The sequence below is a fragment of the Hemitrygon akajei genome, chromosome 10 (assembly GCF_048418815.1).
Source record: "Hemitrygon akajei chromosome 10, sHemAka1.3, whole genome shotgun sequence".
Taxonomy (NCBI): domain Eukaryota; kingdom Metazoa; phylum Chordata; class Chondrichthyes; order Myliobatiformes; family Dasyatidae; genus Hemitrygon; species Hemitrygon akajei.
The window spans coordinates 114,898,000-114,925,931 of record NC_133133.1 but is presented as its reverse complement, the minus strand read 5'-3'; the positions used below and the strand labels follow the sequence as shown (position 1 = coordinate 114,925,931).

The window sequence follows — 27,932 nt, the reverse complement described above, 5'->3', positions numbered from 1 at the left end:
AGTGAGACTCAATGTAGATTAGGAGACTACCAAGCACCAACTCTCCTCCCACCCCCTCCTGGTTTCACTTATGATCTTGAGTTTCTTCCTTACAACCCCCCATCACCTTCTAACTCTGACCCCTCATCTTTTTTTCTCCAATCCAGATTGAAGGGTCTCGGACCGAAATATCAACAATACTCTTTTCCATAGCTGCTGCCTGGCCTGCTGAGTTCCTCAAGCATTTTGTGTGTGTTACAGAAGAGGAGGAGTTTGCTGTCTTGGGGCAAATTAGGGTGGATAAATCCCCAGAGCCTGACAAATGCAGAAATTGCAGGGGCTCTGGAGAGATATTTAAATCAACCTTAGCGACATGTGAGATGCTAGAGGATCGGAGGATAACCATTGGTGTTCCGCTGTTTAAGAAAGGCTCTAAAAATAAACCAGGAAATTATAGGCCAGTGACCCTGGCTAGTGTGAAAGTTATCGTCAGGTATTCTAAGGGTCCAGATATATTAGTATTTGGATAGATGTGGACTGATTAGGGATAGACAGTGTGGCCTTGTGCATGGTAGGTTGTGTCTAACCAATCTTATAGCTTTATGAGGAAGTTACCAGGAAAGATGATGAAGGCAAGGCAGTGGATGTTGTCTACATGGATTTTAGCAAGGCATTTGAAAGGTCCCACATGGGAGGTTGGTCAAGAAGGTCCAATTGTTTGGAATGCAAGATGAGGTAGTAAACTGGATTCCACAATGGCTTTGTGGGAGAAGCCAGAGAGTGATAGATGATGGCTGCCTCTCTAACTGGAGGCCTGTGACAATGGAGTGCTACAAGGATCAGTGCTGGGTCCATCAATGTTTGTCATCTGTATTCATGATCTGGATGATAATGTGGTTAATTAGATCTGCAAATTTGCGGATGATACCTAGATCGGGAGTGTAGTGGACAGCGAGGAAGACCATCCAGGCTTGCAACAGGGTCTGGACCAGCTGGAAAATGACAGATGGAATTTAATGCCAATAAGTGCTGAGGTGTTGCACTTTGGTAGGACCAACCAAGGTAGGCCTTACACAGTGGATGGTAGGGCACTGACGAGTCTGGTAGAATAAAGGGATCTAGGAATACAGGTACATAATTCATTGAAAATAGCATCACAGGTAGATAGGAAAGAAAGTTTTGGGCACATTGGCCTTCATAAACCAAAGTATTGAGTGCAGAAGATGGAATGTTACATTGAAGTTGTGTAAGACATTGGTGAGGCCTAATATGGAGTATTGTGTGCAGTTAAGGTCAACTATCTACAGAAAAGATGTAAATAAGTTTGAAACAGTACAGAGAAAATTTTCAACGATGTTACCAGGTCTGGAGGATTGAATACATTAGGACTTTATTCCTTGGAAAGTAGAAAACTGAGAGGAGGTTTAATAAGGGTATACAAAATTATGAGAGGTATAGAAAGGGTAAATGGAAGCAGGCTTTTTCCACTGAGGTTGGGTGGAATTACAACTAGATGTCATGGTTTAAGGGTAAAAGGTAAAAAGTTTAAGGGGAATATGAGGGGAAACTTCTTCACTCAGAGGGTCACTAGAGGGTGGAATGACCGCCAGCGCAAGTGTGCACGCAAGCTCGATTTCAACATTTTAAAAAAGTTTGGATAGATCCATGGATGGTAGGGCTACAGAGGGCTATGGTACCGAAACTTATACTGCAGATTGATGGGAGCAGGCAATGTAAATGGCTAAGCCAACTGGATGGGCCAAAGGACACAATCCTGTGCTGTACTTTCCTATGACTCTATATACATACTTCAAAAATGAATTTACTTTGAACTTTGATCCAGTTTGTACTCCAGGACTGCAAAGACTGAGAAAAACATTTGGGTTAAACATTCTCCCAGTGACCTTTGTCACAGTCTGATTCCTACATTGGCTCCACTGAATTGGATTTTGCAAGAAGCAGCCAATACCACTTACACGTGTCTGTACTGAGGAACGGAGACAGACTCCTTCAGTAAAACTTGATCTGTCTCACCACTGCAGGACAAACCAAAACACACCACGGTCACAAATTATTTTACAATGTACAGAAAACTGAAGCAATCAGATTACCCACAGCAAGCTCCTACGCACACCACAAAGATAATATTCACTCCACATCCACTCTATATAGGCTTTCAATATTCGATAGGTTTCAATGAGATCCCCCCTCATTCTTCCAAACTCCAGCAAGTACAGGTCCAGAACTATCAAACACTCTTCATGTGTTAACCCTTTCATTCCTAGGATCATTCTCGTGAACTCCTCTGGACCCTCAGCAATGCCAGCACATCCTGAAATTAGTCACAATAGCCAAGTTCAGTCTGACCAATGTCTTATAAAGCTTCAGCATTACATTCTTGCTTTTGTATTCTACTTCCATTTCAACCAGCAGGTTAACCTTTAAGGAATCCTACACAAGGACCGCCAGTACCTTTACACTTCTGATTTCTGGATCCGCTCCCCATTTAAAAAGTAGTCTATGCCTTTATTCCCTCTACCAATGTGCATTTTCCTACACTCAATTCCATTTGCCACTTCTTTGCCCATTCTTGAAATTTGCCCAAGTCCTTAATGTTCTTGTAAATGTCTTTCTTGCAATTGCAAGACCCAGTTGGACATTGGCAATACTGTATGTCCGGTTCATTAGTTCATTGGTGAGACTGACAGCAGAGGAACCACGACCTTGGGTTGTCATCTGTTGCAGCCACCCAAGAAAGAAAGCACAGGAGGTGGTGTGGGAGAGAACAGAGGCATGGTGGTCGTGCTGAAATCTGTACTGTATTGAGGACTGGCCCCTGCAGGCCAGCTGCTCTCCAGTGTTCGCTCCCTAGATGACAAACTGGATTGCCTTTGTCTGTGTCTGACCTGGCGCGAGATGAGGAACTGCTGCGTGACCGTTCTTACGGAAACGTGGCTCCAGGACAACATCCCGTGCACCATCAATCCTTAGGCCAGGCCACTCAGGAACTTGTGCTGATATTATTTTGTGACCGGATACGCTGTGTGCACTGCATTTTACACCTTGCCCCAGATGAACAATGTTCCATTTCGCTGTCTACATATGATTGACTGAATGACAATTAAATATAAGCTTGAACTCTACAGACTTCTCGCTTCCTTATTGTTAAATAACCAAGAACCCTAACAAAGTTATGCACTCGCAACTATAATCGATAATAAAAATAGATGCTAATATCCAGCACATATCAAAAACTTAAATTAAAAATCTATAAAGCAAATATGCTAAACGCTTACACAAAGCTCAGAATGATATGATTGTAACAGCGAGGAGAGACACAAAGTTAAAAGCAGGGATTGAGCTTACTGGATACGGGCTGCCTGTGTCCGATGTAATGGACTCATTCAGGATGGTGTTCTGCTGAGTGGTGGCATCCTCTCTCTGGTGCAGCTTCTGTTCTGAAGGGTCATTGTCCTCGTCAGGGCTCTGAAGGAACAACAATACAGAACTTTAGGAATGATCCTTTCTCCCAGCAGAGTTCCCCAACACGGGGAGCAGTAATGCGGAGAGATGAATGAATGTTTTCTGACCTTGAGAAACTTGGTGTCACATCAACACAAGCTTCTAAGAATCCACCATTCCAACCCCACCTCCCCTGATGTTGTCTGACTCCATCACTTCAGTTCTCCAGCTGCTGAAAGCCTCATCGTCTCCACTAACTCTGAACTTGGCTGCAAAACTTGGTCCTAACCAACCTCCCTCATTCTGCCCTCCATAAACTGGAGGCTAAGCGAAGTGCTGCCCATCTTCCAACTCCAAACGAGTCCAGATTGCCAACTGAGCTCACTCACAGCCAACTGAACTGGGCTCCAGCTTCAGCACTCTATATTTTACAAATCCCACCTCTCCCATCACTGCAATTTCCTCTAGCCCTACAGGAATAACACTGTCTCACTGAATTTAACCACTCCACCACTGGTGATCATATCTTCTGCTATCTATACCATGTATACTCTGCTCTAAGTGTCCCTCCACACAACTCTTTCTCCTCCATGGAAGTGCTATGCCCAAGTACTTGCTCATCAGTCCCAATATTTCCCTACTACATTAACTTTTCTCTGTTCATCACTCCTTTCCATGCTCTTAATCTTCTCAGTGGTTTGCATCATGAACGGGGTTCAGGAACAATTATAATCCTTTAACCATCCGGCTCCTGAACCGGCATGGATAACTTCACTCACCACCACTAAACTGATTTCACAAACTATGCATTCACTCTCGCAGTCTCTACAAATCATGATCTCAGTATTGTTTATTTATTATTAGGTTTTTAATTTTACAGTTTGCCTTCTTTTACACATTGGTTGTTTGTCTTTATGTTTTCTTTTTGATTGATTCCATTGTATCTCTTTATTCTATTGTGAATGCATGCAAGAAAGTAAATCTCAAGTTGGTATATGGTGACATATACATACTTTGATAATAAATTTACTTTGCATTCTCAAGTCTAACAGTGTTGTGAGGATGCCTGCCAGCCTAACCATTCTCTTTTCTCTCTTGGAGAAGATACAAGCGTTTGAAGACCTGGTCAACCGGATTCAGGAAATGTCTTCTTTGCCCCACTGCTGAATCCATTATCTTTTTCACAACCCTTTCCCAGTGGTGCTACCACATTCTCGAATCCTTAAATCCTACATCTTCTGTTATTGTCACATTTCCTTTTTGCATTATTTTAGCCTCCAACCTGACAGCATGAACATCAATTTTTCTAACTTCCAGTAATTTCTCCTCACCTACCCCTTCTCTGTTTATCTATTCCCCATTTCAGCTCCCCTCTTTACCCTTTCTCTTCTTCCTATGTGCCCTTCTCTTCCACAGACCACTGCACTCCCCCATCAGATCCCTTCTTCTTCAGCCCTTTACCCCTTCCACCTATCCCTTCCCAGCTTCTTACTTCCTCCCCTTCCTCAACCAAACATCTTCCCCCTTAACTGGTCTCACCGGTCAACTTGTACTCCTTCCCTTCCCCTCGTCTTATTTTGATTTCTGCCACCTTTCCTTTCCAGCCCCGTTGAAGGATCTTGGCCCAAAATGCTTACTGTTTATTCCCCTCCATAGATACTGCCTGACCTGCTGAATTCTTCCAGCATTTTGTGTGTTGCACTACAATGCATTAAGAAATGCTACAAGGGACTCCAGTACACGGTCTTTTCCCAGCGTTGGGGAATCAAGAACTAGTGGGCATAGGTATAGGGTGAGAGGGGAGAGATTTAATAGAAATCTGAGGGGAAACTTTTTCACCCACAGGGTGATCTGTATTAGGAACGAGCTGCCAGAGGAACCTGTTGAGGCAGATACATTAACAGGCACTCGGACAGGTACGTGGACAGAAAAGGTAGAACACTACAGCACAGTCCAGGTCCCTCGGCTCAACAATGTTCTGCCACCTTTTAACCTACTCCAAATCAATCTATCCCTTCCCTCCTACATAGCCCATAACCTTCCATTTTTCTTACATCCCTGTGCCTATCTACGAGACTCTTACACATTCCTAATGTATCAGCCTCTAGCACTCACTCCGTGTAAAAAAAAACTTCCTCTAGTCAGCGTCAAGGATTAATTTTATTCGCCATGTACATTTACAAGTACTAGGAATTTGTTGAGGTGCACTGGCACGACATTCAACAATTATAAAGAGTTATATAAAGTTAGAGCTTTACTCTAATATAAAGTTAACGTACGGATATCGAATAAAGTGTGCATAAATAAATACCAGCATGTTACCTCAAATGAGAATCTTGGTGGCAACAATCAGTTAGGCTGAAGGGCCAGTTTCCAAGCTGTATGACTACTTTACCCTTTGTATATTCTGCTGTTCTGTGCTTGTCACTGTATTTACCACCACCACTACGTCTACTGTTTAGTCTGTGAGCTTCACAGGAGCAAGGAAGTGCACCCTGAATGACAATAAACTAATCTGTATCTGGAAGCAGGTGCCTACTGAGGCCCAGCCCCCTCCCTCTGAGGAAACGCTCCTGGTCTGCGGAGATTAAGCACCAGAAGGGCGAGGCCAGTGTGCAGGAATGCAGACAATGCCAGCGCTCTTCCATTCTCCACTCCTCCACAATTCCATATGCTGTGGGGGTAAAAAGGATGCTTTATATAGTTAACACAGCTGGCTTTTGTAGCATTATAATGGGCAAACATGCATAAGAGGCTACTCAACCTAATCCCACTACCCAACCTCTCACTCCACAGCCATGCATGCAGCAGCTCTTCCAGGACATTTAAACACTGAGATTCTGTCTCCACCACTCTCTCAGATAAGTTCAGAACCTCTCCACTGTTTACTTATTTAGAAATGCAGCCCCTTTTGGTCCAACGAGGCCCCACTGCCTGCACAATTATACCAATGCAGAATGCAGACCAACCAGTCAGAGTTAAAGACATGCCCTCTTCTCATTACTACCATCGGGACGGAGGTACAGGAGTCTGAAGATACAAACTCAACATTTTAGGACCAGCTTCTCTCTACCATCAGATTTCTGAACAGCCCATGAACACCACCTCACCAATTTTGCTCTCTTTTTGCAATAGTTATTTTTTATAATTTCTTATTGTAACTTATAGTAATTTTAATGTATTGCACTGCCCTGCTGCAAAACAACAAATTTCATGACATTGGTCAGTGATAACAAACCTGATTCGGAGAAAGCACAGTGCAGGCAGGTAATGGAATGCAAGATCATAATGAGGTGGGTTGGAAGGTCAATAATCCAACTTGTTGTATGAGGGAATCATTCAATAGTCTTATCACAGTAGGGTAAAAGCTGTACTTGAGCATGGTGGCACGTGCTTTCTAGTTTTTACATCTTCTGCCTGATGGGAGGGTGTGGCTGGGTCTTTGATTATGCTGGCTGCTTTTCCGAGACAGTGAAAAGTAAAGTCCACGGAAAAGCAGCTCATTTCCAAGAAGTGCTGAGCCGTGTCCACAACTCTCTGCAGGTTCTTGCGGTCGCGGGCAGAACAGTTACCATGCTGCACCGTGATAGGATGCATTCAATGGCACATCGATAAAACTGGTGAGCGTCAAATGATACGTGCTGAATTTCTTTAGCCTCCTGAAATTTCTTTAGCCCCAAACTTAGGAGCGTCGGTATTGCAAGGGAGCAGAAGGAAGTCCTACCGTGCTCTTCTATAGAATGGTGGCATAGAATTTTCAGCATCCAACAGAGGGTAGACCTCACCATGAATGTCACCCTCGTCTTACTGATGAACAACCGACATCAGAGGCATGGTTACTGCTCAGGATGGACTTGCCCGTGTCAGATCTGGAGCCCAAGTGGGGTGAATGGATCTGGGTTGATCAAAAAGCTGAACAGGACTGGGAGGTTAGAAACCTTCTCCTGGGAGAAGGTAGGAGAGTGGGGTTGAGAGGGATAATAAATCAGCCACGATGGAATGGTGGGGCAGACTGGATGGGCCAAATGGCCTAATTCTATTCTTCTGTCTCATGGAATGCTCCAACCTTCCTCAACTGTTCACCCTGTCCAAACAGTTGGTTTACCACATTCCCTGAGCATTAATATCACAAAAATGTGGTCAAGAGGCGGAACCTCTACAAAAATTCCATCCTAACAACAGCAAATAAAACAGGGACCCAACCACTTAATGTCTGACCCAAATTCTTCAGATATTTCTCAACATTCTGAACAACATTGCAGCAAAAAAGAATGCTTTCATAATTCTAATTCTCTCCGTGGGCTAATCATTTTGTGAATCTGTAGCTTGCCAACAGTCCCGTTAAGGGCCTTAGGGTATTCCATTGTGTTAGGGTCAGCTAAAAAATGCAAGATAATGGGTACCAGTTCCAATAAAATTTACGCAGAAGGTGTCACAAGGTACGTCTATTCCTCAAAAAGTTTTGATTATACAACAGCACATCACAGGAACAGGCCCTTTGGAGTTCATGATGTTGTGCCAAACCCTAAACTAATCCCCTCTGTCTACACATGGTCCATATCCCTCCATTCATTGCACATCTATGTGCCTAAGAGCTTCTTAAATGCCTCTATTGTATCGACTCCCACTATCATAAACACAGGAAATTCTGCAGATGCTGGAAATCCAGAGCTAACCCACAATATGCTGGAGGAACTCAGCAGGTCAGGCATCATCTATGGATGAGAATAAACAGTCGACATTCCAGGGCAAAGACCCTTCAACAGGATAGACTTCACTGTTAGTGTCAACCTCATCAGGAGGAATGGTCTCGGCCTAAAATGTTGATTGTTGATTCCCTCCACAAACACTGCCTGACCTGCTGAGTTTCCTCCATCATCACCGAGGCACCTCCACCTGATAACAAGGACATGTAGTGGGAGAACAGAGGGGTGTGATGGAATGTATAAGTGGTGATAGAGGCTGAAGCAGTAGCAGAACAGTACAGCGCAAGAACAGGCCCTTCAGCCCACAATGCTGTGCTAAATAATATTCAATGTCGAACTAAACTAATCCCTTCTGCCAACATCATGTCCATATTATTCCATTTCCTGCACATCCATGTGTCTATCGAAGAGCCTCTTGAACACCCTTATTGAATCTGCCTCCAGCCAGTGCCCACCACTCTGCATACAAAAACATCTCCTTTGAACTTTCCCCCTTTCACCTTAAATGGCTGCCGTCTAGTATCAGACATTTCGATTCTGGATAAAGGATACCCACTGGAGTTGAACAGCAAGCCACACATTTTGGGGCAATTAGAGATGGTGTACCAGCCCAGGAGGCCACATGTGGCAACAGTGCCAGAGGTTTTAAGTGTAAAGGCTGATTTATACTTGTGCGTCATATTGACGCCGTAGGTACCTCGTACCCTACGCCGTAAGGTGACGTGCACCTCCCCAGAGAAATAACTCATGCATCGTGGCAATGCAGACCGCAACAACTGTGATTGGTCTGCTTAGTAGCATCGCATTTCCTCCTACGCATTTCCAGTTGCTTCTTCTCTGCCATGTCTGTACACCGATGAGGAAATAGATTAACCAAATTGTCAAATCTACCTGCCGACATGCGAAAATGTTTGAAATGCATTTCCTCGTCCATGTCTCTCACGAAGAAACTCAACACAGTGGCATAGAAACCCCTCTGCCAACTAGCGTTTTCACGCACACCAACGCATGCTGGCTATGACATAGAGCAACACAGAAGTGAAAATCAGGGTTACAGCGTAGCCCGTATGCACAAGTATAAATCAGCCTTAACTGAACACTACTTAATCCATTGTCTACAAAGTCAAAAATGAAAAAGCATTGCACAGTTTATTCTCGTAATTATGGATTTATTTTGGTTAAAAATTGAAATTAGAGATGGACAAACTGCTCAGCATGCCATCAATATCTACATGCTGTTTAAAAAAACCAATTCCAGTGATTAATAGCATCTAAAATGTACTTGAAGCCAGTCCTAATCAACACAAAACACATTTGACTCTATTCCTCTCTATAGATGCTGCCTGACCTGCCAAGTTCCTTCAGCATTTTGTGTGTGTTGCTCTGGATTTCCAGCATCTACAAAATCTCGTGTTTGAAACTTACTTGGTCAGTTACATGATGGGAAAGTTCAGAGGGTATGGCCAGACACAGGCAAATGGGAGTAGCTTGGTCAGGTCATCATGAGCCAAAGAGCCTGTTTCCATGCTGTAAGACTCTATGATTGAATATTAACTTTATAGACAGTTCTGAGGTTTATTATCATCTCCAATAGACAGCCCATTTGCTGTACCCATCCCCTTTGAAACTGACAGGAATATCAATATTCTTTTTTACTGCATCAGGCGAAACCGCAGCCACAACGTCATGTCCTCAGGAGGCACAGAAACCGAAGCTCCATGTTGGCTGCTAATTAGTTTGTTTCACAAGTCGGCTGCAGCACACAGCCAAGTCCCTGCACTGTAGCCAACTTCTCCGCCCAATGAAGCAGTGGAGGTTACCTCAGTAAACATATTTCAGACAAGGTTGGATAGATTTTTGCATAGTAGGGGAACTGAAGGTTATGGGGAAAAGGCAGGTAGGTGGGGATAAATCCATGGCCAGATCAGCCATGATCTTATTGAACTGTGGAGCAGGCTCAACAGGCCAGATGGCCGACTCCTGCTCCTCTTTCTTATTTTCTTATGAGTCAGAACCACCACCTACACAATTTATTCCAGGCTGCCTACCCTAAATATTTGCCGGAGTCCTGGTGTACCACCAAAGTCTCTACAAATTTGTACAGATGTACTATGGAGAGCATCCTAACTGGTTACATCACTATTTGGTATGGAGAGGCCACTCCACAGGATCAGAAAAAGCTGCAGAGGTTTGTAAACTCAGCCAGTTCCACCATGGGTGTGACACCCAGCCCCCGCCCCACCATCGAGGACATCTTCAGAAAGAGATGCCTTGAAATGGCAGCACCCATTATTATGGACCCATCACCCGGGACATGTGCTCTTCTCATTCATACCATCAAGGAGGTACAGGAGCCTGCAGATTGACGCTCAACATTTTAGGAAGTTTCTTCCCCTATGCCACCAGATTTCTGAACAGTCCATGAACACTACCTCATTTCTTTTGCTCTCTTTTTGCACTTTTCATTTAATGTTTTATATATATTTCTTATTGTAACTTATAGCCTATTTTATGTCTTGCACTGTACTGCTGTTGCAAAACAACAAACTTCACGACATTTGTCAGTCTATAATCTCTTCCAGGTCAACAACCCATCAACCATTCTGCTATTCTCTAGCTTTTGCCTCTTGTGGCTCATATGGACTGACTTCAGCCCAGTTTTAGCTTCATTTGCAAAATTACCCCCCCCCCCCCCACTCCCAAAACCTCCCTGAATTAGGGCTTTTCTCTTTGGAGTGAAGTAGGATGAGAGATGACTTGATAGAGCCTCCTGTTAAGAGACATAGATAGAATGGTCAGCCAGCCAGAGACCTTTTTCCCCCAGGGTGGTCTAGTTTTAAAGTGTTGGGAGGAAAGTATTGGATGTCAGATCAGAAACAAAAGAAAATCTGAAGATGCTGTAAATCCAAGCAACACTCACAAAATACTGAAGGAACTCTGCAGGCCAGGCAGTACCTATGGAAAAGAATACAGTCATCCTTTAAACCAAGACCCTTCAGCAGGAAGGGTCCTGGTGAAGGGTCTCTGCCCAAAACGTCAACTGTACTCGTTTCCATAGTTCTGCCCGGCCTGCTGAGTTCCTCCAGCAGTTTGGGGATGTCAGATTTTGGTCTTTTACATAGAGAGCAGCGATAGAGGCAGGTATATTAGGGATATTTAGGAAACTGCAAGACAGGCACATGGAGGGTCATATAGGAGGGAAGGCTTAGATTACTTACAGTACGTTAAGGATCAGCATAACATTGTGGACTGAATGGCCTGGACTGTGCTGTTCTATGTTTTGGTGATGCACCCTGTTCATGCAGAAGAAATCTGAAAGCAAATGTCCAGGATTCAATAGGAGAAACATCCTCCAGATAGGCCAGACAGGAGTGAGCCGAGGAGGAATTCCCTCGCCCCTCAAGAAATTGCATAACTTGGGAATTCTCTACCCAGAGAACTTCTGATGTTTACTCTGCTGAATGCAAAATAGAGATTTATAATTCGGGATAGGAGAATAGTAGAGGACAATGGCACTGAGATAAAATATCAAGCACAAAACAATCTTTCGATATTTTTAATATTAAGATATATAAGTCAAAAAAGATAAAATAATACCAAATACATTATATTTGAATCACACTTGCAATCTCATTACCCTATATTCATGTAAATTCAATTAAATCATAATATTGAAATGAGATAATTTTATTATACAAAAATAGAATCTAAGCCCTCTACCAAGATCAAAGCTGTTTGGTAAAGAAAGAAAAAAGGAAAAAATACTTATCATATAGTGAAATGTTATTAGCCAACATCTGTACTTTAACAGCAAATCAAAGGTTTTGAAAATAGTTCAAAAATAGTCCCCACAATGTTCGAAAGTCTTGATTAGATTCAGAAATTGAACAACGGATCTTCTCTAAATTTATGCAAGACATAACATCACGTAACCATTGAGCGTGAGTAGGTGGAATGACAAACAATCAATAAACATTCTGATTATGTAAACTTACTGGGCTGGTCCCTCTGCAGAAACAGCCCAAACACTGCATACGAACAGAGGAAAACCAAGAAGCAACATTCACCCTTTCTCCACTGAAAGAGAGCAGATGCTTGGTGGATGACACTCACAAAGCAGGACGTTCTGATGGCACTGCTTCTTTCATTCATTTGGGCCTAACTGGGTGGCAGAATGCAGTAACGGGCATCATGGTAGTGTAGCGTTTAGCGCGACAATATTACAGCTTGGGGCGTTCCGGAGTTCAATTCTAGCACCATTCCATTACGAGTCTCTATACCTTCTCCCTGTGGAATTCATGGGTTTTCCTCGGGGTGCTCCAGCTTCCTCTCACAGTCCAAAAGACGCACAAGGTAGTTTAACTGGTCATTGTAAATTGTCCCATGATTCGGTTTGGGTTAATCAGAGTTGTGGAGTTGCTGCGTCTGCATGGCTCAAAGGACCTACAGTGCACTGTCCGCTAAATAAGGCCTCACATCCTCAGGAGGTGCAGGAACTAAAGGTCCACACTTGCTGCTAATTGTTTTGTTTCAGAAGTTAGCAGCAGTGCTGAGTATATTCTGAACAGCCACCTGCTCAATTCATTCCACGCTGCCTCTGTTCCCTCCTCCACCCCGCCTACTCATAGTGATCACTGACTACAGAAGGAAGAAGCTGGAAGTCCATGAGCCAGTCCTCATTCGGGGATCAGAGGTGGAAAGGGTTAATAACTTCAAATTCCTTGCGACGACCAGCACATAAGCACCATCATAAAGAAGGCACAACAGTGCCTCTACTTCTCATGTTTGCGTATAGATTCGGCATATTACCAAAATCTTTGACAAACTTTATCACATTAAGGATGCTCATTATCCTTATAGTCTGCATCACAGCCTGGTACAGAAACACCAATGCCCAGGAATGGAAAAGTATACAAATAGTGGTGGATAAAGCTCTCCACTGAGCACACCTACAAGGAGGACTGCAGATTCACTCGTGTTACCCATCATCAAGGACCTCCACCACCCAGGCCATTATCTTTTCACCCTGCTCGCATTGGGAAGGAGGCACAAGAGCCTTAGATTCCACACCACCAGGTTCAGGAACCGTTATTACCTTCAACCATCAGGCTCCTGAGCCATCATGGATAACTTCAATCACAACGCTGAACTGATTCCACAACCAATGGACTCACTTTCAAGGACTCTGCATCTCATGTTCTCAGTATTACTTGTTTGTTTATGTATTTATTTTTATTGGCACAGTTTGTCTCCTTTTACACAATGGTTGTTTGTCAATGTTTGTGTGTAGTTTTTCATTGATTCTATTGTGCCTCTTTGTTCTACTGTGAACGCCTGCAAGAAAATGAATCTTAAGGGGGGGTATATGGTGACATACATGTGCTTTGATAATAGTTTTACACTGAACTTTGAGTGTGTATGCCGGAAGGGATGTACTGCCTCCTCTTATTGTGCGGCCACTATCACTCGCGTGCTGCAACTGACTTTCAGATACAAAGTGGCATCAAGTCCTTAAAAACTGGCCACTCAGCCCAATTGAGGTTTAAAAACAGCTACTTCCCTTCAGCCATTCACTTCTCGGACCAAATCACTACAGTTTAGCCACACTAGGCCTGCTTTGATCACTTGGCACCAAAATAGACTTTAGACATTACCAGAAGTTAGAGAAATCGACATTTATACCATCAGATTGGAGGCAATTAAGACGGAATATGAAGTGTTGCTCTTCCAACCTGAGAGTGACTTCATCGTGACCATAGAGGAGGCCAGAGACTGAAATCACAATGGGAATGGGAAGTAGAATTAAAACGGGTGGCCATCAGGAAGTCCTGTCTTTTGTGGCAGACGAAGCAAAGGAGAGCTTAGAAATTCCTTTCGACAGATGCTGCCTGACATGCTGAGTTCCTGCAGTATGGTGTGTGTGTCGCTCAGAGATTCTGCAGATGCTGGAAATCTTGAGGAATTCCGGACAAAATGCTGGAGAAATTCAGTCCTGATAAAAGGGCCTTGGCACAAAATGTCGACTGTTTATTTCCCTCCATAGATGCTGCCTGACCAGCTGAGTTCCTCCAGCATTTTGTGTGTGGTCCTCTGGATTTCCAGCAACTGCAGAATCGCTTGTGTTAATGTTGCCTTCTACTGTGCATCAATAAAAACTGGTAGTCAAAATGGGGAATGGAAAAAGAGGGAAAGGGGAGGGAGGAGGATTGAATTTGCCAACTTGCCCCAGATCCCATGTGTCCTAACCTTTTTAACCAGTCCTGAAAAAAGGATCTTGGGCTGAAACATTGATTGTTTATTCTCCTTCATAGAAGCCGCCTAACCTGCTGAGTTCCTCCAGCATTTTGTGTGTGTTGTTGTGATCCAGATGACGATTATTCCTTAACTAATGTTGGCAGCCAGTCAGCCAGCCAGCCACACCCATTCAACACAGGGTGAGGGCTTTGAGAACGTGGGCGAAACTTGCCTACTAACCAGACAGGATTACTGTACGCTGATGAATGAAGGAATTGCAACTCACGGCGGTACCGACAGCAACACAGAAAGCTGAGAGCCCAGCAGTTCAATGTTTACAGGGCACCGGAGGAAGTATCTTTCAAGTACTTAATAATGGTATGAAGAATCAACTTTACACTACATAAACATAGTCTGGCATCTCGTTTCATTCCATTAATCACCAGACAAAGAAAATACTGGCTGAGAATTTTTTTATACAAAGAATCTCAGTTGCCTTGTGCAAACAAATTTAGTCACCTTTCCCATCATGCAGCTCCGTTTATCAGATATCTGCATTTAGTTCAACACCTTGCCTCACAGACAATGGCCGTTTCAGAAGACTCAAACACAGCCATCTCTGTGCTATAGGACCATAAGATATAGGTGCAGAATTGGGCCATTCGGCCAAACTATTCTGCTCCACCATTCAATCATGGTTGACTTATTATCCCTCTCGATCCCATTCTCCTGCCTTCTCCCTGTATCTTTAACACCCTGACTAGTAACCTCCACTTTAACTATACCCAATGACTTGGTCTCCACAGCCGTCCAAGGCAATGAATTCCAAAGATTCACCACCCTCTGACTAAAGAAATTCGTCCTTGTCTCTGATCTTGCAAGAGAGGTGTTATTTTCATCTGGAATGGTAACATGACATTTTATTGTTTTATAGAAAGATACAGCACCATTACATCCTTCTGGCACAACGAGCCCATGCCGCCCAATCACACCAATGTAACCAATTCATCTGCTAACCCGGTCAAGATGGTACTGAGCTGCGATCAGACGCAAGTTGTTTTTTTAGGCCCACAGAGATGTTTTTTTTAATTTTATTTTATTTAGAGATACAATGGGGAACAGTTTCATCCAGCCCAGCAAGCACCCCACCTATTTTAACCCTAGTCTAATCACAGGAAGATTTACAATGATCAATTAACCTATTAAGCAGTACATGTTAGGAACGTGGGTGGAAACCAGGGAACCTAGTGAAAACACATGCTGTCACAGGAAGAACGTACAAACTTCTTACAGACCATATCAGAATTGAACTCTGAACTCCAATGCACCCCTCCCCCCCCCCCCACCCGTGGCACTTGTTTTGGAGACAGAGAGACGTTAAGGATCATGTTAAGTTTAGGGGCAGGGATATGGGGGGAGTCAGCGGTCAGACGGGAGTCTAGGCTTTTGTTCTGCATTTGAAGGCCAACAGAGAGAGTTACGAAGGACATCCATGCTCAAACGTCAGGCCAGAAGACCTGAAAGGATGTTGTCTGGTGGCATCCAGATCTGTGAATTCCAGTTTCAGGGTTCCCACGTGGGCAGGAGCTGTGAGGGCCTGACCACCCCCCCAACCCCTGGGATGCAAGTTGGAAGTTGGTGTTGGAATCCAAGTTGATATTGGAGAGAAGAATTTTGAATAAGTTGGTTTGCGTTGATAACACTGAATTATCTCACAACCTATGGACTCATCTTTCAAGGACTCTATAACTCATGTTCTCAACATTATTTATTACTATTATTTTAATTGCAGTTTGTTTTCTAGTGCACATTGTTTGTGCGCCTTTATTAGTTTGTCTTTCTTTGCATCTACTGTGAATGACCACAAGAAAGGGTTGAATATGGTGACATATGCAGCACGTACTTTGATCATAAATTTACCTTGTATTTTGAAACAAAGCCAACCAGAAGTAGCCAAATGTTCTCCAAGATTAATTGTCTGGTCAGTACCTGAGGATGGTCCCATGTAGTGCTGTGACACTGTATAGGCAGCGTGGCAGTGTAACACTTTACGGCGCCAGTGATCAGGGTTCAATTCCCACAGCTTTTTGTAAGGAGTCTGTATGTTCTCCCTGTGACTGTAACAGTGCTCCAGTTTCCTCCCACATTCCAAAAGACATATGGAATAGTAAGGGCTAGTAAGTTCTGGCGTGCCATGTTACTGGGGGAACACGGGAACACTTGCAGGCTGCGCCCAGCACGGATTCAGATTGCGTTGGTTGTTGATGCAAATGATGCATTTCACTGCATGTTTCAATGCACATTTGACAAATAAAGCTAATCTTGACTTATCATAGCTAGCAGCTATATTTCATTACGCGTTCGTATGTCAACAAAGATTCTAGCAAATTTCTACAAACAGCAAGCTTTCTAACTGGGGGGGGGGGGGGTGGCATCACTCTGCCAATGCACAAGATCAGGAAAAGCTACAAAGTGTTGTAAACTCCGCCAGCTCCGTCACGGGCACCAGCCTCTCCACTGTCGAGGACACAGTCATAAGGGCAATGCCTCGAGAAGGCAGCATCCATCACGAAGGACCCTGATCATCCAGGATGTGCCCTCTTCTTACCTGAGCCTGAAGACACACACTCAACATTTTAGGAACTGCTTCTTCCTTTCTGCCATCTGAATGGTCCATGAATCCATAAACATCACCTCATTGCATTACTTAATTATATATTTTTTAAATTGTAATTTATAGTATGTTTTATATACTGCTCATTGTACTGCTCCATAAAGCAACAAATTTCATGACATGTATCAGTGATAATAAACAAGATTCTTAATCTTTTTTATATAGTGGCTTACTAACAAAGCTCCCAAAATCCAGATCCAAGCCCCTGATGATACTTCCTGCAATGTGGCAGAACTGGTTTTTCATTCAATTCTTCCCCAAGGCTCGTAGAGTGCTCACAAAACTCTGTTTTACCGCCTGACATCCATCTGGTACTTTTAATCATGAGCTCGCTGAGTGACAAATATTAGAACTAGTAGACAGAATGCATTTGAATATCCAGAAGGCATTTAATGTCACCAAAACAGAAGAGCTGGTCAGCAACTTTAGGAAGAGGGCTGAGATTTTCAAGTTCTTGGGCCAGTAGCCTATCCTGGTCCAACCATGGTTAAGAAAACTCAACAAAGCCTCTACTTCCTCAGGAGGCTAAAGGAATTCGGCATTTTTACTGATGCAGCATAAAAAAAGCATCCTATCTCAATGCATCACAGCATCGGATAGCAACTGCTGACCATGACCACTCTGGAATTTCAAGTCATCATTTTTACCTGCACTTCAATCTCTCTGTAGCCGGTACATTTTATGCTGCATCTGCTATTGTTCTAGCTCAATGCACCACGTAATGATAGATCTGCAAGAGTGACACGCAAGACAAGATTTTCACTGGACCTCTGTATATGTGACAATAACAAACCAATTCCAATCCAGCACTGAGGTATCAAGATGTCTTTATACAAAACACAAAACTAGCATGCTCGTACTCCAATCCAGTACCGAGGGATCATGTCTTGGCACAGAACACAAAATTAGCATGCTGAAATGCTAAGCAATTAGGAAGCTTAATAGAACATTGGCCTTTATTACAATTGGGTGGAGTAAAAATATGGAGCTAGTCACGCTAAAACTGCAGTGGTGAGACCACACCTACATTATTGTTTCTTGATCTGGACTCTTCAGAACATAAAACACTACAGCACAGTACAGGCCCTTTGGCCCATGACGTTGTGCCAACCTTTTAACCTCCTCGAAGATCAATCTAACGCTTCCCTCCTACATAGCCCTCCATTTTTCTATCATCTATTTTCTTACCTAAGAGTCTCTTCAAAGTCCATAATGTATCTGCTTCTACCATCACCCCTGGCAGAGTGTATACAATACTCCACACACCCACCACTCTCTCTGTGTAAAAAAAATCTTATCTCTGACATTCCCCACTATACTTTCCTCCAGTCACTTTAAAATTATGTGTTCACAATTTTGCCATGGCTGCTCTGGGAAAAGGCGCTGGCTGTCCTAAGATTTAAAGGGATTACTTGGATTGGAAACAGTTCAGAGAAGATTCAGAGTGTTGACAGGATGTCCAATGAAGGAGATGTCTGATGGGGAAACACAGAGAAGACTGACGTGAACTCACTGAAGTTTGAAGGAAAGAGAGGTTACCTTATTGTAACACAAGAGTCAAACTGGGTGCTGAGAGAATGTTGCTCCTATTGAAAGTATCTAGAACTGGAGGGGCATAGTTTCAGTTCAAGGGATAACCCATTTCACACAGACGTGAGGAGGAATTTCTCTCCTCAAATCAAGAGTCTTTGCAGTCCTTTATCCCAGACTGCTAGGGGGTGGAATCATGGATTATGTTCAAGGTAGGGACATGTGGATATTTGGTCTACAGAGGAGGCAAGTATAATGAAAGCAGAACTGAAGCAAAGTTCAACTCTGCCATATTCTTACTGAATAGCACCCCAGCTCTACACACAACCCTGGTCTTTATGCCCCACGTTCATTACCATGGTGGGAATAGTTTTGTGCATTGTAATCTCTGCATTTAAACAGCACATTCTCTTCTGTCTAACAAAGTTGCTGGCACATACTACAAACTCAGGCCTGAGAAACTAAACCATCATCTCACCTGTAAAACAGCACAATTATACCAAGCATTTCACAGGATCATGCACAAAAAATAACTTACTTTAGGAAATACTACTAGTGCCTCTGGCTGTGAGGTTATATAAATGCAAGTATTTATATTCATGGGGAAAGGACACAGTACATTACTCTAAATCAGCTAGCAGTACCAAGCTAGGCTGAATGGCCTCCTTCTGTACGGTGTCATCCTCAGAGGCACTTGCATTGTATGTCAGTTACTCAACACCACTCAGTAACTAAGGGTGTTCCTCACCAAGGGCCCTGCGGTGGAAAGGGTGAGCAGCTTCAAGGTCCTGGGTGATGGTATCTCAGAGGATCTATCCTGTGCCCAACCTACTGCTGCAATCATGAAGTGGCTCTACTTCATTACGAGCTGAAGGAAGTTTGGTACATCTCCAAAGACTTGAGCAAGTTTCTACAGAAGTACTGTGGAGAGAAAACTGACTCGTTGCATCACCACCTAGTATGTAGGTTGCAAACTACAGGTTTGAAAAAAGCTGCAGAGGTTGTAGACTCCAGTTTCTTCATGGGCACAACACCCCCGTGTCAATGACATCTTCAAGAGGCAATGCCTCAGGAAGGCACCATCCATTGTTAAGGATGTGCCCTCTTCTCATTACCATCATCGAGGAGGTACAGCAGCTTGAAGACTGAATGTTTTAGGAACAGCTTCTTCCCATCAGATTTCTGAACGGCCAATTTGCTCTCTTTTTAAAAAAATTATTTATGTTTTATACTTCCTGTTGTAACTTAAAATATTTTTATGCATTGCATCGCACTGGTACCACAAAACAACATGTCTCACAACATGTCAGTGATACCTGATAAACCTGATTCGGAGGTACAGTGATTAAAAAAACAGCCACAAACACAACTTACTAATGTGACAAGATTAAAGGCTGCATGCAGATTCTCAGCAGGTTTTAGCTGTGAAAACACCACAGGCTTCGACTAGTGAGCGTTTTATTTACTCAACAGATGTATCTGGATGTAACGGCCAAGCCATCTGACGTGGCCAGCCTGTGGAAGAGTTCACTGAAACAAGCTGGAACTGATAAACATCACATCTCCCACCAGGGAAAGGTCAGAGGCAGAGTTGATAGCACCAGTGACCCAGGTTCAACACCACTGCTCTCTGTAAGGAGTTCTCCTCGTGACCACGTGCATCTCCTATGGTTGCTCCAATTCTGTCCCACATTCCAAAGATGTACACGTTAGTGGACTAATTGGTTGAAAGGCAGTAACTGGGTGGCACAGGCTTGTTGGGCCAGAAGGGGCTGTAACTGTGCTGTATCTCTGAACAAAATAATAAAATAAATCTGTTATCGCTGCTCGTTCTTCTCGTTCCAATGAATGGAGTTCAGACCCAGAGCTGGAGACCCAGAGTCTGCAGACCTGAGAGTCCGGGGCCAAGAACAGGAGACCCTCGACATCCATCAACATTCCATAGTAGGGGAGCAGACAGAAGATTCAGGGGACGTGAAAGAGATACACAGATGGCAAGTTGCTTCCGAGGTGCCAAGGTCAAGGACTTCTCGGATCGGGTCCACGGCATTCTAAAGGAGGAGTGTGAGCTGTCAGAAGCTTTGGTACATATTGGCACCAATTACATAGGTCGGATAAGGGAGGAAGTCCTGAAGAGAGAGTTACATAGAAAGAGGAAAAGCAGGACCTCCAGGGTGGTAATCCCTGGATTGCTGCCTGTAGCACGCACCAATGAGGGTAAGAATAGGATGACTTGGCGTGGCCGAGGAAATGGTACAGCGGGTAGGGCTTCAGATTTATGGATCATTAGGATCTCTTCTGGGGGAGGTACGATCTGTACAAAAAGGACAGGTTACACCTGAACCTGAGGGGGACCAATATTCTTCCAGGCAGGATTGCTAGAACTGTTGGGGAAGAATGAGGAAGGATTTCATCTAAACCTATCAAATGTTGAAAACCTAAAAAAGTGGATGTTTCCTACAGTGGGTAAGTCAAGGACCAGAGGGCACAGCTTCAGAATAGAGGGATGTCCATTTCAAACGGAGATGAGATGTTATTTCTTTAGTCAGAGGGTGGTGAGTCTGTGAAATTTGTTCGTACAAGCAACTGTGGAGGCAAGGTCACTGGATGTAATTAAGGCTCTGCGTTCGAGCAGTGTCTCTCTTTCAATGATGTCAGATGATGTTACTGAGGTTCTGCATTTATGGATTTAGACTAAAGACCTTTTTTTTAGTCTTATGGTTTTAATTAGTCTGTGTTTTTGCCCATTCTTTCCTTTTTTTGTGTGGGAGGAGGAGGGGGTTTGTGAGTCGATGCTCTTGCTGCTTTTAGTGTGGAGGAAGGGTCAATGTTCACCTGTTTTTGTCAACTTAGTGCGGGGGATTTGCAGGTAGATGTTCTTGCTGTGCTTTGTGTGGGGGAGGGGAATGGGACAATGTTTTTGTTACACGGTGTGTGTGGGGGGGGGTGGTTGTTGTTTCTCGTTGAACTGATTTCCATGGTTTTCTCTGTTTCATGGCTATCTGGAGAGATGATTCTCAGACATGTATATTGCATACATACTTTGATAATAAATGAACCTTTGAACCTTTAAGGTGCAGGTTGATAGGTTTTTGATTAGTCAGGGCATGAAAGGTTACCGGGAGAAGGCAGGAGAATGGATCAATGATGAAATGGCAGAGCAGACTTGATGGGCCAAGTAGCCTAATTCTTCTCCTATTTGTTATGCTATCATGGTTAAGATCTCCACAATCAGGGCCATGGCATCTTCTTGCCGCTCCCTGAGAGTGGGCTCATCACGGTAGTAGAGGAGGCCATGGACAGACATATCAGAATGGTAATAGAAAGTCCAATTGAACTGGGCAGCCACCTGGAAATCCTATCTTTTGTAGCAGATGGAACAATGGTCTCTATCCTACCAGATGGAGTCTGGTCTCCATTTAAACTTCCCTGCTCCCAGAAGAAAGCAGTATCTATCAAGGACCCTCACCATCCAGGCCATGCACGCTTCCCACTGCTGTCATCAGGAAGGGGTACAGAAGCTTCAGGTCCCACACCACCAAGTTCAAGAACAGTTATTATCCTTCAACCAACAGGTTCTCAAAATGGGATAACTTCACTCACTGAATCAATCACACAACCTTTGGAGTCAGTTTCATAAACTCATGTTCTTAATAGCTGTTGCTTATTCATTATTATATTTTGTATTTTATTTGCACAGTTTGTTGTCTTTTGTACATTGGTTATTTGTCCATGTGTGTGGTTTTTCATTTGATTCTATCGTGTTTCTTTGTGTTTACTGCGAATGCTCACAAGAAAATGAACCTCAGGGTTGTGTATGGTGATGTTTATGTACTTTAATAATAAATTTACTTTGAACTCTGAACTTTAAAGAACAAGCCACATTCAGCAGCCTCCAACAGAACGAAGTTCCAGACCCATTGATGTTGAGCTGTTCCTGGTTACTGGGTCCCCAACTCCTATGTGTGAAGTCAGGCAGCCCATCTGTTAAATTGGGAACCAATGAAAGGGTTAATCTGAGTCTGCTCCCATATACCAGCAGTAGCAACCAGCCAATCACAGAACAGCTTCAGGGATGCCTATGTGCACGAACAATATTTAACTTTTAACAAATTCTCAGCCTCTGCCAGAAGAAAACCTTTTCTCATTTCTCATTGAATTGAACTCAATAAATTCCATTCTCAAATCACTTTCCACAACAAATAAAAAAGCACATTAGATTCGGGAAATCTTGAGCAGAACACACAAAATGCTGGAGGAACTCAGCTGTTCAGGGAGCATCTATGGAGGGGAATAAACAGTTGACATTTTGGGCCAAGACCAGGTTGTTTTGCAGTTTATTCAGATAAAATGTGAAGGACAGAATGGGGGGGGGGAGTGAAAGAGGTGGTGGGGAACATACAGAAGGTCTGTGAGTTGTGGATTAGGATGAGAATAAAATCTAGTGTTGACTGCAGGGAGCTGCTGGTGGAACTGTGGCCGTGCGACCTGTGTGCATTAGGACTATAAAGCTACATCCTTCAGCGGGTGGGATCAGAAAACAAGCAGCGCCAGGTCCGGGAACAAGGCACAGCTCGGAGAGAGATGTGTGTGAAAGGTCACCACCATTGTCACTCCCCACTCTGCCGTCACCAAGCTGGAGAACACCCAGAAGAGCAAGCTTCTGCTTTGTGAAGTGGGAGAGGTACAGACTTCAAAATCAGAATCAGGTTTATTATTGCTGACATGTGTCATGAAATGTCCTCACCTGCCTATCACCTCCCCATGGTGTCCCTCCCATGATCTACTCTCCACTCCTATCAGAATCCTTCTCTAGCCCTTTGCCTTTAACACCCATCACCTCCCAGTTTCTTACTTCATTCCCCTCCCGCACCCACCTGGCTTCACCTATCACCTTCTAGCTTGTCCTCCTTCCCTCCCCTCACCTTCTTGTTCTGGCATCCTCCCCCTTCCCTTTCCAGTAGTGATGAACGGTCTCGGCCAGCAATGTTGACCGTCAGAATCAGGTTTAATATCACCAGCACATGGCGTGAGATTTGTTGTCTTTGCGGCAGCAGTACAATGCAATATGTGACAATAGAGAAAAACCAACCCATGAATTACGCTAATTATATATATTACGGAATAATAGTGAGGTAGTGGTCATAGGTTCAATGTTCATTTAGAAATTGGATGGCAGAGGGGAAGAAGCTGTTCCTGAATCGTTCAGTGTGTGTGTGCCTTCAGGCTTCTGTACCTCCTACCTGATGGTAACAATAAAAGGGTATATCCTGGGTGATGGGGTCCTTAATAATGGACGTTGCCTTTTTGAGGCATTGCTCTTTGAAGATGTCCTGGATACTATGGAGGCTAGTGCCCATGACATGAACTGCCTGCAACTCACAGTCTCGTGGAGAACACACAAACTTACTGCAGACAGCAGAAGGAATTGAACCTTGATCCTACCATGCCACCCCCGAGAGGGGCAGACCTTCACATTAGCAGGATTTGTGAAATGACCGTGCATTCAGGACCTGTTTATTTTTAAAAGAATGCAAAAACCATTAAGAGGGGCATGACCACATCACCGTACCAAAACACATCAGCAACTAAACCAAAATAGGATTCCAGAGCCTGAATAATCTCACTGCAATTGAGAAGGAATTTATTCTGCAGGAAAATAACTGGGAGAAGCAGCAACAAAAAAATGCTGCAGATTTCTGTCTTAAGCTCTCAACATTTTTGTGGGATTGACCCACTGACCAGCAGCATTCTGACCATTCCCCCGACCCCGTCCAAAAGAACAAGAGGCACACCATGAAGCACAAGCTCCATTTTCACAAGTGTCCTCAAGACACGGTGGATCAAACAACTGGGTTAACTACTGATTACCATCAGGGAGGACGTACAGGAATCACTTCCCCTCTGCCATCCGATTTCAGAATGGTTCATGAACGTTACAGCTCTATTTTTGCACTACTTTTGTATCCACCCAGTGACCAGTTTATTAAGTACACCTGCTTGTAAAACAAGTAATTAATTACAACACAGAATCAGAAACACGTCCAATATTACTGCTTCATATCAGTCTCTCTTCTTCCCTCTTCAGCTCCTCTCTCGCCTTCTCACCAGCACTATCCTCTCCGTTCCATTTCCCTCAAGAACCATCACACCAACACAATCCTCTTCTCACCACCCTCTTGGCAAATGGGGCTCAACACAGAGAAATGTGAAGGGATTCAGTCTGGAAAGTCAAACCTGAAGTCAGAATACAGGATTAATGGCAGGACTCTTAGCTGTGTAGAGGAACAGAGTGATCTTGGGGTCCACATTCATAGATCCCCAAAATTGCTGCACAAAGCAATAGGTTGATAAGAAGGTGTATGGTGTGTTGTCCTTCATTAGTCGAGGGATTGAGCTCAAGAGGCACAAGGCGATGTTGCAGCTCTATAAAACCCTGATTAAACCAAACTTGGAGTATTGTTTGCCTCCTTATAGGAAGGATGTGGAAACTTTAAAGGAGCTGCAGAGAAGGTTTACTAGGATACTGCTTGGATTAGAGAACACGTCTTATGAGGATCAGTTGAACGAGAAGTAGCGAAGGAGAATGAGAAGTGACTTGATAGAGGTGTACAAGACGATAGATAGAGTGGACAGCCAGAGACTTACTCCCAGGGCAAAAAATGGCTAACAGGAGAGGATATATTTTTAAGGTGATTGAATGAAAGAAAATGGAGGATGTCAGAGGTATTTTTTTCGTTTTTTAAAAAAAAACAGAGTACTGGGTGCAGGGAACACCCTGCCAGAAATGGTGGCAAAGGCAGAATCATTAGGGATACTTAAAAAAAACTCTTAGATAGGCACATGGATGATAGATAAATAGATGGCTATATAGGAGGAAAGGGCTGGATTGATCTTCAAAAGGTCAGCACAACATCGAGGGCTAAAGATCATGTACTGTACTGTAATAGTCTATGATCCCCCATGTCTAACATTCCCCCCACAACATCTCTACCAATCATCACCTGCCTTCTTTGACCACCTTCTCCTAATCACCCCATTACCATCTCCTTCTCTACAATCCCATTACTTCTCTATTTAACCTAATCTCCATCTCCCCTTCTTTATGTCTCCCTTTGCACTCTCCCCACTAACTCCATCTCTCCCTCTATCATGTTCTGCCCCCATCTCCTCCCAAACCTCTTCCCTCATGTCGGACTCCCTTCTAGTCCTTTCTCCCTCAGCTTCTTCCTTACATTACTTCTGCCAGCTTTTGGAAGCTCAAGAGCCAATGGTAACCGATCAGGGTTCCCATCACTATCCCACCACTATCTGTAAGAAGTTTATACATTCTCTCTATGACCTGGTGGATTTTCTCCGGATACTCATTTTCCTCCACATTCCAAAGGCACACGGGTTAGGGTCAGCAAGTTGTGGCAAATTAGTAAGGGTTACAATGTTGGCACTGAAAGTGTGGTGATGCAGACTGTCACCAACACAATCCTTGTTAATTTGATACCGATGACACATTTTACCCTGTTTTGATGGACATGTGACAAATAAAGACAATCTTATCTGAATATCACCAGGTACTTGTTAATCAATGCAGCAGCTTTGAAATGTTATCTTGATATTCATGTATGGAAGGAGACAACCAATTTGAAGATAGCTCGCTCCCACAAATAGCAACCTGATAACAACCAGCCTCTGTTTGCAGTGTTGATTCATGCAACACTCTTGGTCAGGACTTTGTCCTTTGAAAGCAATTACGTTCAGCCAAGAGACACGTGGCCACGTTCAACCTCTTAGAGTGTGGCCCTTCCTCAGTATTGCACTGATGTGGTGATTCTGAAGGGGGATTTAAACCCATAATCTTGATACCTCAAGCAGTGCCTGCACAATCAACCACTCTCAGGGTGAAGAAATTTCCTCTGAATTCTGAACTAACTTATCACAACTTATACTTAAGGACCAATTTTGGATGTCCTTCCAAGTGGAGATATTTTCTCTACAGTGATGTTATTTGGCTGGAAAACAGGATTCGGACTTTCGCTAGCTAATTTCCCAGTAACCTGATTAAAATCAAGTATGATGTGCTGCGTTCTCTTTGAAATTCTCCAGAGGAAATGGGGGGAAGATGACGGGAGATTACTATGTTCAGCAGAGTACATCAGTCATTAGTGGGTGCGGATAAAAGTACAGGAAAAGCTATATAATTCAATGCTAGATTTCTGTACTTGTGGAGTATTTCCACATGAGGGAACATTACACAGAACAGTACAGTACAGGAACAGGCCCTTCAGCCGATGGTGCCAAATTATATTAAGCCTATTTGCCTGTACATGAGCAATATCCCTCCATTCCTTACCTGTTCATACACCTGTTAACAGCCTCTTAAACACCACCATCTACCACCATCCCTGGCAGTGCATCTCAGGCACCCACCACTTGTTGTGGAAGAAAAACATACCCTGCATATCTCCTTTAAACTTTCCCTCTCTCACTTCAAAGCTATGCCCTTCGGGATCTGACATGTCTACTCTGGAAAGTAAGTTCTGACTGCTTTTCCTGTCTATGCCTCTGATACATAGAACATACACCCATTCAAACATCAGAGGGGCAGAGGGACTTGGGAGTCCTTGTGCGACTCCCAGAAGGTTAATTTACAGGCTGAGTCTGAGGTAAAGAAGACAAATACAATGTTAGCATTTATTTCAAGGGGAATAGACTATAAAAGCAAGGAGATAATGTTGAGGCTTTATAAGACACTAGTCAGGCTGCATTTGGAGTATTGTATTGTCAACAATTTTGGGCCCCATATTATCAAAAAGGATGTAAACACAAAGTACACTGCAGATGCTGGGGTCAAAGCAACACGTACAACACGCTGGAGGAACTCAGCAGGTCGGGCAGCATCCGTGGGAACGAGCAGTCAACGTTTTGGGCCGAGACCCTTCATCAGGATGTGTTGACATTGGAGAGAGCCCAAAGGAGGTTCATGAGATTGATTCCAGGAATGAAAGGGTTTGGGCCTGAACTCACTGGAATTTAGAAGAATGCAAGGGGATCTCATTATAACCTACTGAATGTTGACAGGACTAGATAGGATGGATGCAGACTGGATGTTCCCTATGGTAGGGATATTCAGAACTAGAGAGCACAGCCTCAAAACTGAGGAGTGATCTTTTAGAACAAAGGTAAGGAGGAATATACTTTAGCCGGAGAGTAGTGAATCTACAGAATGCTCTGCCACAGACTGCGGTGGGGGCCAGGTTCGTGGGTCTACTTAAGGAGGAAGTTGATAGTTTCCTGATCAGTCAGGACATCAAAGGATATGGCGAGAAATATGAGGTTGAGTGGGATCCGGG

The 27,932-nt window shown here is 43.7% G+C and overlaps 1 protein-coding gene across 2 annotated transcripts in view; it reads right to left on the bottom strand.

The window, feature by feature from the left end:
* The window catches only part of pawr (PRKC, apoptosis, WT1, regulator), a 163,236-nt gene that overhangs the window by 62,686 nt on the left and 72,618 nt on the right, over window positions 1-27,932 (bottom strand). For both annotated transcript variants that reach the window (XM_073058792.1, XM_073058790.1), the window contains exon 3: window positions 3,346-3,465. In XM_073058792.1, the coding sequence (XP_072914893.1) occupies window positions 3,346-3,465 (120 nt within the window). The remainder of the gene's footprint in view (window positions 1-3,345; window positions 3,466-27,932) is intronic.